This window comes from Mastigoproctus giganteus, chromosome 4 (assembly GCF_048544385.1).
Source record: "Mastigoproctus giganteus isolate SK-2022 chromosome 4, ASM4854438v1, whole genome shotgun sequence".
NCBI classification, from domain to species: Eukaryota; Metazoa; Arthropoda; class Arachnida; order Uropygi; family Thelyphonidae; genus Mastigoproctus; species Mastigoproctus giganteus.
The window spans coordinates 8,840,488-8,861,760 of NC_143578.1; the positions used below are offsets into that span (position 1 = coordinate 8,840,488).

Here is a 21,273-nt window from a genome sequence, read left to right on the forward strand (position 1 = left end):
ACCCACGCAGACTAAACTTGATAAAATAAATAAAATGGAACGGGTCATAAGCAGGAGTGTATTAATGGCAGAATATGACACTGGATCATCAACATGTTTTTGTTTTTTTATGTGCAGTTAATAGAATTTCATTCTTAATCTGTCTATTTCTCATTTAGCCTCATTATTTCTGCATTAAATATATCAAAAATAAAACTTTCTGGATAATGGAAAAATCAAAATAACGGCACATTGAATCCCCAAAGGTGCCGTTATTCTGAAAGTGTATTATAACATGCTAGTCCACACTTCATCACATGTTATTGGTACACAAGTGTTGGTTTATAGGTTAATATGCACATTTCAGTCTGAAAAACCCAAAAAACATATCCCCTTGTAGTCTGTATGCCAAACTTTTTACATGTTTAATTGTCAATACAATAAATTCAAAGATATAATTAAGTTACTTATATCTTTAATTATTAATTCAAATTTGGATTATATTAACTAAAATTAGATTATAATAAATGAAAACCATTTAACAACACAATTACTTACAAAAAAAGAATTCTAATATATCATGATTTGTAATATAACATGCTTTGTAAAAAGGATAGGTGGAACAGGACAAGGGTATGTCTGCCAGGGGCTAAGGTAAATGATGTTCTAGAGTGGATATCATCTTTAAGGGCACAAAAGGTGATATAGTTGTACACATTGGCACTAATGATATTAAGAGCAGGAGACTGGCAGAATTACTTAACAAGTACAGGTCACTGTTGTAAAAAAGCCGTGAATTAGGGTTGAATTTGAAAGTGTCTGCAATTCTGCCCAGACACGATAGGAGGGAGTATATGATGAGAGCCTTGTCGATCAATTCGGCCCTGGAAAGACTGTGCAAGGCTCAAGGGGTCGAATTTTTTTCAGCCTGGACTGTACTTGTTAACAGGACAGACTGCTTCTACAGGGATGGGATACATTTAAATAGAAAGGGTGCAAGAATATTTGCTGATGCTTTCGAGGCAGTGTTAGGTGGGTCGGAAAACTGCTAGCTTGGGGGGGATACAAAGACTAACAGATTAACAGTAGCCACTGGCAGAGGTGAAAGTGATTCTTGCACTGCTTCTACTGGAATGAGCAGAAGCCTGAAAAACAAGATGTAGGATATTTCAGAGACTGCTCGGAGTCATTGCGGTACAAGTAAACACATGGGTTGTGTTAGAGTAGCTAAGAAAAAGAACAGGTTCATGCATACTTGCGTGTACACCAATGCTAGGAGTTTGGTAAATAAATTTGATGAATTTGAGGTATTGCTCAAAGCATCAAAGGCAGATATTGTTGGGATATCAGAGACGTGGTGTCACACAGATATAAAGAATGCAGAACTGGAATTTGGGGAGTAAAACATCTACAGAAAGGATAGACAGGATAGGAAGGGAGGAAGGGTTATGCTACTAGTTAAGAAACACATAAAATCCAAGGAAGTGAAGTGCAGTGTCGAGTCAGTTTGGTGTGACATAAGCATTGGGAGATCAAAATTGAGAGTAGGAGGGTGCTATAGGCCTAATGACTCTGAGGAGTATAATAAGAAACTGTACAGGGAAATAGAGTGGGCCAGTAAATCAGAGAGTCTTATAATGGGGGATTTTAATTTCCCAGATATTGACTGGAATTTGTGGGCTGGTCACTCTCACACTAGCAAGGCTTTTGTGGATTTATTGGATGATTGTTTTCTACATCAGCATGTTCAAGAGGCAATTAGAGGGAGTAATACTCTTGATTTGATTATCAGTAGTGATTCTTCATGTATTAAGAATCTGCAGATAAAGGAACCACTAGGTGGCAGTGATCACAGTGTGCTGAAGTGGGATTTACTCAAAAAGGTAACTACCATTAGGGGTAACGGGAAGGGTTATTGCTTTCATAATGGCGACTACGATGGTCTGAGACAGTATTTAAATTCTGTACAGTGGGACCAACTGATGATGTTACCAACAGCAAATTCAAAATGGGAAGCATTCAAAGAACTTATCTTGGAAGCTACTATGCTTTACATACCAACTAAGAAATACTGTTCAAGGTTTAGGCCTAAATGGATGTCAGATGAACTAATGAGACATATCGCAGAGAAGAAAAATGCATGGGATACATACAAATTAACACATGACACAGAAGCCTATGATAAATACAAGTTGATCTGTAACCAAGTTACAAAGGAGGTTAGGCAGGCGAAGGCAGATTACGAGAAATCTTTGGCAAGGGATGCAAAGAAAAACAACAAAGAGTTCTTTACTTATGTAAACTCTAGAAGGAAGGGGATGAAACAGATTGGCCCACTTGATATCGATGGGTCAACTGTTGATGATCCTGCTCAGGTAGCTAACAAACTAAATGAATATTTTGCATTGACATTCACACATGAGGAATTATTCAGCGAGGGGAATGACAGAAATGTATTCAACTCTGGCAGTAAGCTAGAGAATCTTGTAATAACTGAGAGTAAAGTGGAGGAGAAATTGTTGAAGATAAACACAAGAAAGGAACCTGGGGTGGATGGGATTCATCCAGTTATATTAAAGGAGGCAGCAAAAGAAGTAAGCAAACCCTTAGCCATAATTATGAGAGCTTCCTTGGACTCAGGGGAGGTACCCACAGACTGCAGATGTGCAAATGTGACTCCAATTCACAAAGGAGGATCAAAGGCTGACACAAGTAATTATAGACTTGTGAGTTTAACTTCCGTCACAGGAAAATTAATGGAGGCACTGGTTAAAGAAGCACTGCAGGATCTGGAAAGATTGAGCAGATGGGCTTAGAGGTGGCAAATGAAGTTTAACATTGACAAATGTAAAGTACTCATATGGGAAACAGCAACCCCAGAGCAACATATCAACTCTGTGGTACTACACTGACAGTGGTAGAGAATGAAAAGGACCTGGGGGGTAATTGTGCAGGCAGATATGAAGTTCTCTGAGCAGTGCAGATGGGCTACAAGAGTAGCTCATGGTGTATTGTCAATGATATACAGGAATTTTTCTAGCAGGCATAAGGAGGTGATTATTCCCTTGTATAAGGCAATGGTCAGGCCACACCTAGAGTACTGTATACAGGTCTGGAGGCCTCATTTCAAGAAGGATGTAGAGCTGCTGGAACGAGTACAGAGAAGGGCAACAAGATTAGTGAAGGGAACAAAGGCGTGCTCTTACGAAGAAAGGCTTAAGTTTTGCAAATTACAGTGTCTGGAGACTAGGCACCTGTGAGGTGATTTGATTGAGGTGTATAAAGCTTTGAATGGTTTGAGCATGCTCAGTGCTGATGGAATTCTTCCTCTTGCTCAGAATAATCATCTGAGAGGGCATAAATTCAAATTGAGAAAAGATAGATGTAGGATAGACGTGAGGAAATTTGCCTTTAGCCAGTGGGTGGTTGGTTGGTGGAATAGACTTCCATCCCTTGTCGTGGAAGTTGATAGTCTAAATAAATTTAAGGCTCATCTGGACAGGTATTTCGAATGAACAGAGAGGTGAAGTGGAAGTGGGGTTTTTTTTTTTTTTCTTTTTTTTTGGCTGATGCTGCATAAGCTTGCTTTCTTGCATCATATGCCTCTACTAATGCTAATGCTAATGATAAACTAATGCAGAAATTTATAGCACAATTAGGGTTAAAACTGTTACTGCTGCTAATTTTGCTACTTAAGGAAGAAGACACCCTAAAATTCAAAATAAAATGAAATCATAAAAATAAGAAAGAACCAAAGCAATACCCAGCTTTTGCAGTGCTCCATTAATACAAAAGCATGATTTCCCACTCAAGAAGCTCATGTTCACAGCTACCAAAGGAAGAAAGCCACTTTCATAAAAAATGAAATTAAATTTAATAACATTTCATGATTAATTAAAATTTAATTTAATTTGTTAAATTAATTGCATGAGCAAGTACGTCCTTGGATGGGAGCCAATATTTGCACTGCTCAGACTGGTTTATTTCTTGTTTTAGCATTAGCATTAGTATGCAAGAAAACAAGCATATGATGCAAGAAAACAAGATTATGCAGCATCAGCCAAAAAAAAAAAAAAAAAACCTCCCATTTCACCCCTCCATTCGTTCCAAATGATTGTTCAGCTCAGCCTTAAATTTATTTAGGCCATCAACTTCCACAACAAAAGATGGAAGTCTGTTCCACCAATCAACTACCCGCTGGCTAAAGGCAAATTTCCGCACATCTATTCTACAACCATCTTTCCTCAATTTGAAACTGTGCCTCCTCAGGTCCTTAATCTGAAGAAGAGGAAGAATCCCATCAGCATTCAGCTTGCTTAACCCATTCAAGGCCTTATACCCCTCAATCAGATCACCTCGCAAGTGCCTACTCTCCAGGTGCTGCAATTTGCAGAACTTAAGCCTTTCTTGGTAAGAGCACCCCTTTGTTCCCCTCACCAATCTTGTTGCCCTTCTTTGTACTCGTTCTAGCATTGACAAATGCTAGAACGTTCCTAAACTTTCCTCTACATCTTTCCTAAAATGAGGTCTCCAGACCTGTACACAGTACTCTAGATGTGACCTGACCATTGCCTTGTATAATGGGATAATCACCTCCCTGTCCCTGCAAGCAAAATTCATATATATCATAGACAAGACTCCATGACCTGCCCTGGCAGCCTGCCTGGACTGCTCAGCGAACTTCATATTTGACTGCACAATTACCCACAGGTCTTTTTCACTTTCCACTTCCCTGAGTTTAGTACCACACAGCTGTTACGTTTCTCTTTGGTTATTGCTACCCATACGCAGTACTTTGCATTTGTCAATGTTAAACTTCAGTTGCCACTTCTCAGCCCATTTGCCCAACTTATCTAGATCCAGTTGGAGTAGCATACTGTCTTTACTGCCATTAACAACCCTGCCAACCTTTGTATCATCTGCAAACTTGGACAACATTAAACCTGATATACCTTCATCAATATCATTGATAAATATACAAAACAACAATGGACCCAATACCGAACTCTGGCGAACTGAACTAATAACATTTGTCCACAAAGAGCAGTGTCCATTGATTACCACTCTCTGTCGTCTCCCTCTCAACTATCCCTTTATCCGTTATTAGCATCTTACCCTTAATGCCATACCTCTCCAATTTGTACAGCAGTCTTCCATGTACAGCAGTATCAAAAGCTTTCCTGAAATACAAGTTTATGATATCAAAATTATTTTTGGCATTCAGTTCCTCTGTGACCATCACAGTATCCAATCAAATTGGTCAGACAAGACCTCCCTTTAACAAACCCATGCTGTGTCTTAACTATTACTGCAGTCTTTTCTAAATGATCCTGCAATGTTTCTTTAACCAATGATTCCATTATATTCCAGAACACAAGTTAAACTAACAGATCTATAGGTACTTGTTTCACCTTTTTAATCCCCCTTTGTGAATTGGTGATACATTTGCACACCTCCAGTCCATGGGGACCTCCCCTGAGTCCAAGGAAGCTCTCATAATTATGGCTAAGGGTTTGCTTAGCCATAGGCTTCCCGTAGCCGAGTGGTCAGGAGCGAGAGTGCAGTAGCACACGCTCCTTGAGTAGACCAGGGTTCAAGCCCCTGACTGCTAAATACGGTCGAATTGCCAACCCGCACTGGACCAGAGTGGCAAATTATGATCCATCTCCCTCAACATGAATTGTTGAGGAGGCTTTCATCCTGCAGTGGGTTGATAATGGCTGCAGTTTACCTTTTTTTTTAATATAACTGGATAGATCCTGTCCACCCCAGGTGCCTTCTTTATGTGTAACTTCAACAATTTCTCCTCCACTTTGCTCTCAGTTATTACAAAATCACTTAGCTCCCTGTTAGCGTTTGATAAGCGTCTGGCATTCCCCTCATTGAATAACTCCTCGTGTGTGAATGTAGATGCAAAATACTCAATCAGTTTATTAGCTACGTAAGCATGATCATCAATGTTCAACCCATCTATGTTAAGTGATCTAATCCGATTCATCCCTTTCCTTCTGGGGTTTACATAAGTAAAGAACTCTTTGCTGTTTTTCTTTGCATCCTTTGCCAAAACTTTCTCATAATCTGCCTTCTCCTGCCTAACCTCCTTTGTGACTTGATTACAGACTAGTTGATATCTGGCATAGGCTTCTGTGTCACCTGATACTTTATATGCATCCCATACATTTTATTTCTCTGTCATGAGCCTTATTAATTCATCTGACATCCATTTAGGCTTAAACCTTGAACAGTATTTCTTAGTTGGAATGAAATGCCTAGTAGCCTCCAAAATTAAGTTCCTGAAGGCTTCCCATTTAGAATTCAACATTGGTAACATCATCAGTTGATCCCACTGTACAGAATTTAAAAACTGTCTGAGATCCCTGTAATCACCTTTACGAAAGCAAAAGCCTTTCCAGTTAGCCTTGATGGTAGTCACATCTTTAAGTAATTCCCATATCAGTACATTGTGATCACTGTCACCCAATGGTTCCTTTATCTGCAAATTCTTAATGCATGAATAATCACTGCTGATAATCAAATCAAGAGTACTACTCCCTCTGGTTGCCTCTCTAGCATGCTGCTGTAGAAAACAGTCATCCAATAAATCTACAAAAAATTCTGCTAGTGTGCAATTGACCAATCCACAAGTTCCAGTTAATATCCAGAAAGTTAAAATCCCCCATTATGAGACATTCAGATTTACTGATTTTTAAGATTTTATTTTGAATTTTAGAGTATCTTGGTACATAGGCAGCAGAACTCACCCTGCCAATGTATAAACCCTAATGGTAGCATTAATTACATTAATTATTAATTACCATTCAGCTGAGATACTCTAAAATTCATAAAAAAAAGAAAACATTATTATAGTCAATAATAATTTTGCATGCATATTTCAGTCTGAAATATGCATGGAAAAATAAATTTAATAACAGAAAATTATGATAACTACTTGAATTTTTAAAAATAATATGCACTCTGCAAATATCTTAAAAATAATATGCCCATTTAAACTTAATTTTAATTGTTAATTCCCACATCATACCTCTCACTCAATATATCAAAGATATTACTGTTATTAAAAACTAACCTTCTCTTTCAGCTGCTCTTGTAGCTCTTGTATTTTTCTCTTCTCACTCTGCAACTGTTCTTGATTAAGCTGTAATTGCCATGTCACAGAATCCTGAAATTTAAAATAAAATTTTATTAGTAAATTAATAAGAGGAGTTTACCTCAATATAGTACGTGGAACACTTCCGTATGATACCCTCCAGAAATTAAAACGGAAAAAACGAAAAAATCGACAACTTACCGGTACATTAAAGTAAAATATAAATAATTAAAGTAAATTATAAATAATTAAATAATCAATTTAACACAATTCAAAATCAATTCAAAACAATTAAAATTCAAATTAACGCAATTAAAAGAATCTAACGAAAATATTCAAAACGATGTTCCTTCCTTTTTTTTTTTTTTTTTGTCGTGATCACAGGAATGAAAATTATCGAATCAGGCTAAACCTGCAACTTAAATAGTGATTGTGTCTTCGCGCATGCGCGTAAAGGTCCACGCATCGGAGATCAAATATGGCCGCCGAACATTAACAGAATTCTCGTGTAATTTAATTTCAACGGTTTCTGCAATTAATAGTCGCGTATAATTACGTTGAACGTTAAGTATTTTGGCCTCGTTAAATAAAAAAGTATGTTTTTCGTTAATGGCATGAAAGGCTAATTCTGACGCTGCTGAACGAGAAGCACGAACAGAGGCTTCGTGTTGATTTACACGGATATTAAGAGAAAACCGCGTGGAACCCTGATAAGACGAGTCGCAATCACCGCAAGAAATGTTGTATACTAGATCATTAATTTGTGTTGCGAACGCCGAAAGAACCGAGCGATTGTTCAGTATAGTGTGTAACTTCCGTATAGGCCTAGCTATAATTTTAAATTCGGTATCTTTAAAGAATCTGTTAAGCTGTTTGTGCCACTGTTCAACATATGGGACAGAAATAAAGTATTTTTTGATATTACTATTGTTGATTGGTGCAGTATTTTGTATCCTATCCTTAGCTTGTACCCTAATTCGATTTATTGTGTTAATGGGATAACCCCTGTTCAAGAATCTGCTAGTTAATATTTGTATTTCTGAGTCTAAAGCAGAATCCGTCGTTGAATATTTATAGGCATTTAGAAATTGATTAAAGATAATCGATCTTTTGTAGGTGAACGGGTGGTAGCTATTATAATGTAGAAGCATACCGGTGTTTGTGGGTTTTCGATAGATGCTAAATTGTATTTTGTTTGAGTCCCGGGTAAGCGTGAAATTTAGAAAGTTTAATGACTTAGTATCCGTATCTTCCCTTTCCAATGTAAATTTGAGTCTAGAATGAATATTGTTAAACGAATGTAAAATATCTTGGATAGTACTACTATCGGTAATAACTAGAACATCGTCTAAATACCTCCCATAGTATGTGATACGGGGACGAAAAGGTGTCAAATGTATCTGCTCAATCGTTGAGAGATAGATCTCTGACATTAAGCCACTCAGGCTCAAACCCATTGGTAATCCAAAAATTTGTTTGTACACCTTGTCTCGAAAGGTGATGTAGTTAGCCTCAACTAATAGTTTAATTAAGTGAAAAATCTCCTTTATAGGCAGCTTCGTATAATTAATCGGTGTCGAGTTTTTATTTAACATATCCCAAATAATATCTAATGTGTATTCAACGTTTACATTCGTATATAATGATGTAACATCTAATGAGAATAAATTGTCATTGTCGCCGAGTCTACAGTCTTTAAGATTATTAAATAATGTATCGTAATTCTTAATCCCAAATTGTATAACCTGTCTAAAAGGTTTTATAATGTTATATACATGTGTGGCTAAGGCTGAAAATGCCGAGTTCCTGTAGGAAACAATAGGTCGAATCGGAAATCCAGGCTTGTGTAATTTTACCTGACCAAAAAGTGCAGGAATATTGTATGTTCTGGACTTCAATTCCTTCAACTGAACCATAGTAATGTAGTCGTTTTTACGATATGTGGTTAACGTTTTATTGTATTGATTTACCAAATTGGTAAACAGTGTCGGGTCCACTTCACAATAAGTGGAGCTATCAGATACAACTGAATCTAACTTATTAATATAATCATGTTTATCTAGTATTACCACTGTATCTCCTTTATCTGCCCTCTGTATAATAATGTCCTTATTTTCTCGAAGTTCTCGTAAAGCTGAACTGTCATGTGTATTCAATTTAGGAAGTCGTGTTTCTTTTATGTTATTCACTACTTGGTTAACTTGTTGAATAAATACATCTTTTTGTGGAACACTACGAAGTCCAAATTCAAAATCAATTACGCATTGTTTTTTTGGCAGCTTTCGAGGTGGTAAATTATAATTTAATCCTTTGGATAAAAGTGAAATCTGGTCCTGCGATAGTGTACACGAGGAAAGATTTGTAACCTGTTGATGTGTCGGTTCGTTGGATACTGGGTGAGGGGGTGTTCGTGAACTAGCCGACATATTCTGTGGTAGTGCGTTGTGTGTCTGTGGGGGGGATGTCACCCAACTCGTGTGAACTTGGTCGCAAGCTCGCGACAATGTGTTAGAATTCGTATGAACGTGTCTTGAACTATTCGATAATGTTTGCAACTTATTAACGTGTCTGTTTTTTATTTCTGAGGCTTGTGCTTCCCGTCGCAAATCTATGGAGGTCTTCAATACAGACCAATCGTTCGGATGTAGATAATTTTTTAATTTATCGCGAAGCTTCCTAACCTGGGAAAGGTATTTTTGTTTATCCGAATATCGAGATTTTAAGGCAAGCTTAACAATATTACGTGATGTCGCCAGTGATAGTTGTTTTATGCCTGAAATTTTTTGATTTAAATTCACCCTGGCAAACTTCGGAACGATGTTGTTTTGAAGGCAATATTTTAGGAAAGAAATATGGTAACTTTGGGCCGAGTACCTTAGTGTAGATTTAATGTAATTTTGTACCAAGCCATTCAAAAAATCTCCCATAATTGTGTGTATCGATTGTATACTACTGGAGAGACAGGAAGTGAATGAAATAGTCAATAAGAGTATGAAAATTAATTAGATAGTATGAATCAGAGCTGTAATACTCAATATGTTCTACGTTGATAATGATATTAGTAAATTAATAAGAGGAGTTTACCTCAATATAGTACGTGGAACACTTCCGTATGATACCCTCCAGAAATTAAAACGGAAAAAACGAAAAAATCGACAACTTACCGGTACATTAAAGTAAAATATAAATAATTAAAGTAAATTATAAATAATTAAATAATCAATTTAACACAATTCAAAATCAATTCAAAACAATTAAAATTCAAATTAACGCAATTAAAAGAATCTAACGAAAATATTCAAAACGAAGTAAGGAAGGAAAATCGTTTTGAATATTTTCGTTAGATTCTTTTAATTGCGTTAATTTGAATTTTAATTGTTTTGAATTGATTTTGAATTGTGTTAAATTGATTATTTAATTATTTATAATTTACTTTAATTATTTATATTTTACTTTAATGTACCGGTAAGTTGTCGATTTTTTCGTTTTTTCCGTTTTAATTTCTGGAGGGTATCATACGGAAGTGTTCCACGTACTATATTGAGGTAAACTCCTCTTATTAATTTACTAATATCATTATCAACGTAGAACATATTGAGTATTACAGCTCTGATTCATACTATCTAAATAAAATTTTATGTATGAATGCATGGGTCTATACATAAACACATATACAAAAAAATATTCATATACAAATTACACAGAGAATTTCCATTTATATTTTATTTACTAATTCAAAATTGAATAATGTAAGATATTTGTGCCATGATGCCATTACCAAGCAATACAAGATTAAAGATTAATCTCCCCTTTATCAGAATAACAAGATTGAGGGAAATGGTAAATTACAAAATAATTTTCTTACACAATTATTTATGAGAATAGCTAATATAATGAATACTTAAAGAATGTGATGTGGAAAATCTGATACATTTAACAAAGATACAACGGATATGATTAATTTAGAATTCGTTTTTAAATTTATTTAGCAAATTAATAAAAATTTCATTATTGAAAAGTTGCAGCAAAGACAACTTTTTGTATAATTTGCTTTGAGCGGTACTATACATTTCACAAGGTATGGGTTTGATATTGCCTGAACATGAATTAAGACATTGTCCATTAAGAGTCCATGTTGCACATTATCTAGTCTCTAGACCTTAATACAGCAGAATCAGTCACAGATATCTATCATATTTGATGGAAACATCCTAATTAGATTTTTCAATGTAGTAATTGGAAAGGAAGGATTTGTTGCCCTTTTCAGAAACTGGCTAAATTGAGAAAATTTCCAAGCAGAAGGAAAACACCAGTTACTAACAACTTTCTGTCATACATACCATAGGAGGCACTGTATAAAGCATATAGGAGGTGATTATAAAGATCATCAATACAACAGTTAAAACCAGAATGGTAATAAGTCAGCTTTATCTTTAGCAAAAAAACAATCAGCTTGTAACAGATTTAGGAGTATAGACTGACAGAAGTTGTGCAAAAAGTTTGGCAAGAAAATACAATGCTAGACTACCATTTTGACAAGGAGCAAGTTTAGTTTTCTACACTCAGCCCGTTCAAAACGAAGTTTGGATTGTTTAATAACTGTGTTACATTTACAGCAAGCTATAGTATAGACAGAAAATGAAACTGAAGATTTGAATACAAGTCAATTGTAATATGCTACATTTTTATCTTGAACAGTCTTAGCACATTTATTGGAAAACCAAGGTTTAAATAAAGGACAAGGTTTTAGGGTAGAATGCAGAATAAAGGATTTCATCTCCCTAGAAGGATAATTTCACTGAGAAACAGTGGGATCAGAAGATTTGAAACACAGTAATTAAACAAAGGAAAAGAGGAATAGAAACTGTATCGGTTGTCCTATTTAGCATTCTTTTAATGCCAAATGACAGAAGGCTGAGATTGGCTATGAGAGATAGAGAGAGAGACTCCACAGGAAAAGAAACCACCACCCAGTTGTGATCTGAGGTACCTAGATGACCACTAACATTGACCATGTTATTTGAAGGACCATTCGTGATAAGAAGATCAAGAGTGCTGTGTGTGTGTGTGTGTGTGTGTGTGTGTGTGTGTGTGTGTGTGTGTGTGTGTGTGTGTGTGTGTGTGTGACTGTCTGATAATCTGATAGGTAAATGAAAAATCTGTGCAAAGTCATTACTAATCATAAAAGCTTCAATCTTTTGACCAGCTGAGTCTGTGTAACTAGAATACTGAAACTAGCTAGTGTGAACATTAAAATCATCAAGAAAAATTCTCACCTATTAAGAAAGTTAGATTGGTGAAAGTAGAGTTTCAAAGAAGGAGTCAAAAAGTCCTGAGTGATTAGTAGAATTTGGTGAACAATAAATGTGACAAAGAGAAAATAGCTTTGTCTCTTCAGATTTAAGATTTTCATAATTGTAAACCACTGAAATGAACATTTAAATGCATAATCAAATGCACTTCATGTCATTAGCTGAAGATATAAGTAAGCAATAGACAAACCAATACATAAGCAAAATGCATAAGAACAAGGAATATGTAAAGAAGGTACTTCTTGTATAAATCTCATTTCATTTCTGTTGTACATAATTTAACACAATTTTAGAAAAAAATAAAATATATATATATATTTTTTTAAATATGTTAGTATTTAAAGGCCTCCGTAGCCAAGTGGGCAGGAGCAGGAGTGCAGTAGCACACGCTCTTTGAGTAGACCGGGGTTCAAGCCCCTGACTGCTGAATACGGTCGATCTGCCAACCCGCACTGGACCAGCGTGGCAGATTATGGTCCATTTCCCTCAACATTAATTGTTGAGGGGGCTTCCATCCTGCAGTGGGTTGATAATGGCTGCACATTACATGTTAGTATTTAAAGACAAATTCATTGAATCATAAGATATGACTGTAATTTGTACATTTAATATTCATTAGGTACCAACGGCCTCGTTTAATATAACAGTGATTTTGATGCTTAAAAATGATAAAGAACAAAAGCTTTATTGACTGTATACTTACTCTGCTGTAATCCTGTGTATAATCTTTGTAGTTTCATTCCTTTGATGTAACTAACATTTCTTGATTTTCTTTTGCAAAAAGAAAGACATACTTTCTGTATATTTCTCTCACTGCAATACACATCGAAAATAGATTGTTTGTTTGTTGTTTGGTTTTTAGGAGCATTAGCAACTAAGGCCATATTGCTCCAGGGATATGCGGTGATCATTCCCTGACCTTTCTGCATCCTCTATTTGGTGTTGAGAATAGCAAATGAAAATCAGAAACCATGACACACACGATCTGATGAGTAGAAGTACATCTAATGAATTATTCACAGTTAAGGAGATATCATATTTTGCCAAGTTACTGTTAGGGGGAAAAAAGAACACTGCAATGCTAAAACCTGGAAGGTTTTACCAATACATTAAAGCAAGCAAAGCAGAATTTGTTTTAGGCTTGCATCTATAAGTTTAAGGAGTTATTCATTATGAAAATGCAATTGTTTAAAATAATTAATGTTAAAGTTATGCCTAATGGTAATATTAAGTTATATTTTTGCTATGCTGCCTGCTGTTATGCATCAAATATAGTTTTTTTTTGTTTTTTTAATAAGTTTAAAATTAACTGTCATTAGTTTTCTTATTTTATTGAGTGGGTTGATTTGAAGAGCATTAATAATATTTAATCAAGTCAAAAGGAAAAGATAATGCTGCTGTTTTTGAAAAGCTTCAAGCACATCCTGAAAAAATAAATAAAATTCATTCACACATGCAAGACACAATCTCTTTCATTTTGTTAGTAAGTAACATGAAAAAAAAAAAAAAAAAAAAAAGCAGGCCATTTGTCTTCTTGTTAACAAGCATCAGAGCTTTTGATTTTATAAAAAAAAAATAGTGGCAAATACAAGTTTGGCTGTTTCTTTTGAAATTGCAGAGTCAGTCCCAAGTAACTGAACAGTGAAAAGCTTGTTCTGACCTTTCTTGTTATCTTTTTCACAATATAAGGTCGTTGGTGATGTAGTTGTGTTGAGAACTTTTAGTGTCAGTCTCCTGCTTACTTTAGTTAATATGCCTTTTGAAGGAATGTCTTTATATCTTTACTGTATTTATTTAACACTGAGTAAATTAAATGTTACCTATGTTTTTCCAGAAAGCTTAGAATGAGTCATCATTTAAGACACAGTTTAACAGTTTTTAATCACTGCTCTTGTTCATTTTACTTACCATTCATATTACAGCCAATGAACTTACAAATATAAAAAAAAATAAAAAAAGGAGGAAAGTAGAACTAGCAAGATGCACAACAGAGGAAAGAAATATCTATGTTCTAAACTTAAGAAAAAATTTTTAGATATGATATGAGTGACACGTTAAAAGGTTAAACAGAGACAGTTTAATTTACTCAAACTTTAATTATTCATCAGTTAATAAAAATGGAGAATACCTTTTCCTGTTTAAGTCTACTTATTTCTTCAGCTAGACTCTGTTTCACATTTTCTAAAGAAAGAGATTCCCTAGCAGATAAAATTCTAATTTTAATACAACTGCAACACTATATATATATATTTTTTTTAAAATCACATAAAAGAATAAATGAAAAGTAGATAACTAAAAAATTTCTCCTCCTATTGTTACAGCATTCCTAATTTTTATACTCATCTTATTATTTATTTATTCTATTTTTTTTTGTTTTAAATAAAATACTGCTCTACAACTACACAAAGCACATTTAGAAGTCACAATCAACTATAAATACAAGCATACCCCATTTTTCTGACAGAAGGGTATTAAAGCAAGTTTCATCTTAGGAACATATTTCAATCACGGGAACATATTTTTGGGCCTGTGGATACAATATGATGAAACCTGCTTTAATTCCCTACTAATTAAAAGGTGGAAATGAACCATGCAAAATCCTTTTTACAGACATAATATATTAAAACTTACATGGGTAACATAAACAGTACAAGCACCATTAACTCCCCAAATGTTATCACACCTTTATTTAATTTACTTAAAATCAATGCAAATACAAGTATATCCCCAGTGATGCCAATGAAAACAGACATACAGACAGAGTCCCTCCACCTTATCAGAAAACTGAGAACAAGTGACTCAACAGTAGCATCCCATTTAACATTAATGGGTATTTGAATCAACAGGATGAAAATACACAATTGGTTCTAAGGAAAAATACCAGAAATTTCAATCATCAGATAAGAACATGACTATATGTTCTTATCTGATGACGATATGTTCTTATCTATATATAGAGGTTGATTCACAACTTTGTCTTCATTTCAGAAGCTTATTACTAAGGGTTATTTACAATGAAAAATGTAATATACACATAAATCTAATTCTTAATGGTTATGGAGATATCAATAACTAAATACAACAAAAATAACCAAACAAGTAAATAAAAAGTAATAGTAATAGCCATATAGTCTTTGCTGCACTGACAAAAAAACTACACCAAATAGATAAGAAAACCCAAAATATATGCTTCCCTCCTCACACAGGTAAGTATCTAGTAGACTTTTGAATTTATTCAAACTGTCAGTCTCAACTACCTGTGAGAGCAACTTGTTCCAGTATCAATGACTTTCTGGCTAAAAGGATTCTTTCTATAATCTAATCTAAACCTCAAGCCCTGTATTTGAATTTATGACCCCTAGTTCTGGAATTGTTTAGAACAGTGAGAATTCTGCTTCATTTTACTAATCCTCTGAGCCTTATACACCTCTGAGGTGCCTGGTTGCCAAACTGTAAGCCCACATAATCGGAATCTTTCCTCATCTGGTCATCCTTCTGCCATCTCACCATTTGAGTTGCCCATCTTTGGACCCTTTCAAGAAGCTTGATGTCTTTTTTCAGATGAGGTCTCCATACTTGGACACAGTATTCCAAATGTAGTCTTACAATTGCCTTATACAGTGGGATTATGATCTCCCTATCTCTACATGATAGCATTCGATAAATTATTGATAGAACACCATGGACTTTCCTGGCTGCCTGTTTACATTGTTCAGAAAACTTCATATCTGCCCGTATTGTAACTCCCAGATCCCTTTCCTCCTCCACTATTTTTAATTCAATCCACCAAGTGTATAATTTATTTGGGGGTTGCTATTTCCCAAGTGTAAGACCTTACATTTGGCAGCATTAAAACATAGCGCCACTTCTCTAACCATCTCTGAAATCTGTTTAAGTCATCCTAAAAGGAGCAATTCTTAGCAGTAATCATTAACAAATCTGCCAATCTTCATGTCATCTGCAAATTTTGACATCACACCTTCTATCTCTTTGTCGATGTCATTTATGAAAATGAGAAACAACTGTGGTCTAAGAACTGATCATTGAAGAACCCCACTCCAATGTTATACCAATCTGAAGAATATCCATGAATCACAGCCCACTGCCTTCTGCCCTGCAGCCACCCATCAATCCATCTTAGAATCTTACCAGTAATCCCAAATTTTAATAATCCCTCTCAACCTTAATCTGCATCCTGGATAGAAATAACTTTCCAGGCTCAATACTTTTCACTCTCCTAATGGCTATGTGGAATAGCAATACAGTAGATTCCAGTTATTTGGAACACATTAGGACTAGTTGTTGTTGTTGTTGTTGTTATTTGGTTTTTAGGAGCATTAGCAACTAAGGCCATATTGCTCCGGGAATATGCAGTGGTCATTCCCTGACCTTTCCGCATTCTCCGTATTTGGTGGTGATGGGCTCGAACCCCGGTCTAATCAAGAAGCATGTGCTACGCACTGCTGCTCCTTCCCACCTGGCTAAGGAGGTGCCCACATTAGGACTAGTGCACTTTGGTCCAATTAAGTGGCTGCCCAAATTATGTGAAGTTTCATGTAACTAGTTAACCCCCACTTTATGAGTAGTTCACTGTACGATCAAATCACATTACAATGAACACTCCATAATAAAATACCATTCACTATATGATAGTAAGCACTGGTCATTGTGATCGTGTTTGTGAATTTAATTTTAATTCTATTAAACGGCAATTCTAATAAACGAAAATAGGAGGAATATTATCCACAGGGTATAAAAGTAAAGATATATTAAACAAAAATTTACACTTTATTACCTTACCAATTAAAAAATTAAATGATACATGAAAATTGGAAGAATATCTTCCACAGGTTAGCAAAATTAAATTTGTGTTTGCATACATAGCTTAATTAATGCTGTAATAGATACATACTAACTAATTGATATTTCTGTTCACTGACATTTTTTAGGGTTGTAAAATTTAAAACAATAAAAAAGATAAGTAATCGATAACAAAAAACACAGCATGCACAAACTGCAACTAACACAATACGTGCAGGTGAGATAGAGAATAACAAGTGTACAAAGCTTAAAAAATAGGAATGAAGAGAAGATTCTAAAAATTTATTTATTTTTTTTTATATTATTGAAGATTTCAGTGAAGGGGAAACACATTTCACCATAATAATGTAAAAACCCACAGAATTCCAGCTATCGGTATTATCGCATATGCAATAAGATCAAGTTTACTACTCATTTATAATAGATTGTACTAATAGAAAAGCCCAATAAACCAGAAATTGTAAATTGTTTTTATTGTTTTTTGGTTGTGACCTCCAGAAATCCAACTGGTCTGGTTGGAGACAATTATAGGGTAATCTCGAATACTGCAGTCTCCTGCCCCAATTAAACAGGAGCAATTAAGTGAAAAGTGAAGAAACCCTGGCTATTTTCTCGATTAGGTTCTGTTCTTTAAGATTTGTCCCAAATAAAAATCTGCCCCGATTAACTGATGGCCCAAATAACTGGAATTCACTGTAAATGGCATAAATTGCCATACCTATTAGACACAAGAGCACATCGATCCATAATACTGTCTTCTGCTTTATAACAGATCAGCAAGCAATATCTTTCTTTGAAGATCAAACAAAATGTGCTATATTTCCATCTATGAGAATTTTCAAAGCATTCAAGAAATTTATGGATAATAAATTGCATATAAACTGTTTTAAATGCAGCCTCTTCCTTACTTAAGTAACATACTTTGTTGTCTTATTGCTTCTTAATGGATTAAAGCCTAAAAGAAAACATGTTCAAGGATTATTAGATTGCATTCCTCCTGATGCCCAGAGACAAGTGTCTCAGTTGCAGCACTGTCGATCATCTTTGCTAAGTTGACTTCTCCAGTTTGTCCCCCTCATCCTTGTTAATATCAGTCAGTGATAGATCAGAACAAAAATATAAATACATAGCTTGAGAAAAAAGTAGATCATGTTTTTAAGCAAACTGCATTCTTTAGTATAAAATTAAAATCTGTCTATTTCAGCAATTAATGCTTTCATTCTCTTTAACAGCATGCTGTAAATAATACCAAAACTGGTTATTCCATTGAGAAAACTAAAGTATCAGTTGAATGATCAAATTAACTTCATATTTTCAAATCATAACTATCCTTTATAAAAATTATAAAAGATAGGAACTGGTGCATTCTTAAGTGGACACTTGGAATGCAAGAAATTGTTGTTAGTACCCATATCTAACAGGGGTAATAGTAGATATCCTTTCCCACAGCAACAGCAAAGGGAAAAATTTTAACAGACAAGAACATTCCTTTTGGAATCTTTGTTGTCCACTAAGTACAACAAAAGGCACACCTTACTAATTTAGCTTGTATGCATAAGCATGAAGTAGTATGATTCTTAGCTTTCTTCAATGAGTTTCCAGAAAGTATGTACATGACCTCGACTGAGTGTTGAGGAATTTAGAAGCCTGTAAAACTGTTTAAAAAATCAATATAGTTTAAAAAATAAACTTGCTATTACTTTTTTGATGTAGTAACACCATTTATATAAATATTACTTACTCTAAATTTATACAGTAATACCCCGACTTACGCTACCCCGACTTATGCGAACTCGGAGTTACGCGGTTCTTGATTTTTTCGTTTGGCAACGCTGCCGCCCACTATCTTCAAGGTCGTTTTTCATATGTTATCGATATACGGTGCGACGGCGGAGAATGAGAGCGAAAGATGAACAAAATTCAACTTTGCTGCTTTTATGTTTTTTATATCAGTGAAGGGGAAACACATTTCACCATAATAACGTAAAAACCAACACAATTCCAGCTATCGGTATGCAATTAGATCGAGTTTACTACCAGTTTATAACAGATTTCACTAGCATAAACGCAACTGGATTTTTATTGTTTTATGGTAGTAACCCCTAGAAATGTGAGGTGTTAATAATGTATCTCTGCCTTTATGGTGTTGTTTATTCAGTTGCTACATGCGCGCAGCTTTGTTTATGCGTATCAAGCGTGCCTCCTCGTTTTGTAATTGTGCTTTATTCCCTAAAAATGAGTAAAATACTTAATTAAAAGGTGTGAAAAGGAAGCGTCCTGGTGAAGACACTGCAGATTCAGAGAAAGAGAGAAAAAGAAAAGCAATTATCGATAAACAGAGGCGGACTGGGTCAAAAATTCTTACCCGGGAAAATTTATAGTGGCCTCATACTATGTTTATGGCCAAAATCACACTGGCCCACCGGGGTTTCCCCGGTAAGGCTTATGGCCAGTCCACCTCTGTCGATAGAGAAAAAATATGAAATTGTGAAACGCTTTGAGCGAAATGAAAGACCATGTGATATTGCACGTGCTACAGGCCTAAATGAAGCAACGGCGAAAAGCACATGACAATTGCAAACTTGACAGTTTGAAAATTGAAAAGAGCTCAATTGTAAAGGGCTTAAAAATTTTAAAAAACATAGACTCCAACAAAGAACGCGTTATAGCTACAAAGCAAGGAAGAAAAAAATTATTAGTTTGCTACGAAGAAATTCTGCGTGAAAAAAAGAAGGCGCTATGTCATCAGACGAATTTGTTAGAGTTTATGAAGCCATCGACATCGAAATAACTTTTTAACGTAAGTCATTTGTTTTTTTAATACATATTTTGTATTAATATGTATAAAGAACTGCAATTTTATTAATATTTTTCTTCTAAACTAGTGTTTTTGTTAGTCCTTGGTCCCAATTCAGTAAAATTTATATGTATTTATATGCAAAGTTGTACCCCGACTTACGCGATTTTCGTCGGACCCACCTATCGCGTAACTTCGGGGTATTACTGTATACATATTATTTGATTCAGTTTCATCATATTTTGTTTCCAAATTTCAGGCTCATTTAAGCCTATATAAAGGTTGCTTGTGAGAGTAGCTGTAATTTGGTTTTTAGGAGCATTAGCAACTAAGGCCATATTGCTCCAGGAATATGCGGTGGTCATTCCCTGACCTTTCCGCATCCTCCATATTTGGTGGTGACGGGCTCAAACCCCGGTCTAATCAAGAAGCATGTGCTACGCACCGCTGCTCCTTCTCACCTGGCTATGGAAGCGCCTACTTATGAGAGCAACCTGAAAGGTTGCTCTCATGCTGAAATTTTGAAACTATTGCAAATACAAACACGTAAATAATATGGTTAATAATAATAATATATATATCATCATCAACAGCCATTTTCAATCTACTGCAGGATGAAGGCCTCTCCAGCAACTTTCCACTTCCTTCTGTTTTGTGCAATGGCCATCCATTTACTACCCACAAACTTATGGACTTCATCTGTCCATCTCCGTCGTTGTCTTCCAGGTGTTCTTCTAGCTCCTTTTGGATACCATTCTGTTATTTTCTCAGTCCATCTGTCATATTGTCTTCACGCTATTGTCCTGCCCAAGACCATTTTAGTTTTTTTAGTTTTGATAAGAATGTCCTTTACTTGAGTTTGCTGCCTAATCCATGTGTTTCTCTTCTTATCTAACAGTCTGATTCCCAATATAATTCATTCCATTCTTCGCTGTGTAGTTCTCAGCTTCTCTTCCATTCTTTTGGTGAGTGCCCAAATTTCACTTCGATAAGTCATGGTGGGGAGTATACACTGGTTCGTTCTTTTACATTTCAGATAAATTGGGATACTGCTCCTCAATATGTGACTATATTTCCTGAATGCTATCCATCCAAAATTTATTCTTCTCTTGACTTCCAGCCATTTATCATTATTATTGCTAATGACTTGTCCCAGATAAGTTATATCCTTTTCTGTGGCATACTTGTTCATCATTGTTTTAGCCATATTCATCTTTAGTCCAAAATCCTTACTAACTCTGCATAACTGATTAAGA

General features: G+C 35.2%; 1 protein-coding gene across 1 annotated transcript in view; it reads right to left on the reverse strand.

The window, feature by feature from the left end:
- Tmf (TATA element modulatory factor) overlaps positions 1 to 21,273 on the reverse strand; it is a 243,980-nt gene that overhangs the window by 39,742 nt on the left and 182,965 nt on the right. The window contains exons 18-19 of the mRNA XM_090371290.1: positions 14,528 to 14,597; positions 7,067 to 7,159 (exon numbers count right to left, since the gene is read on the reverse strand). Of these exons, the coding sequence (XP_090227416.1) occupies positions 7,067 to 7,159; positions 14,528 to 14,597 (163 nt within the window). The remainder of the gene's footprint in view (positions 1 to 7,066; positions 7,160 to 14,527; positions 14,598 to 21,273) is intronic.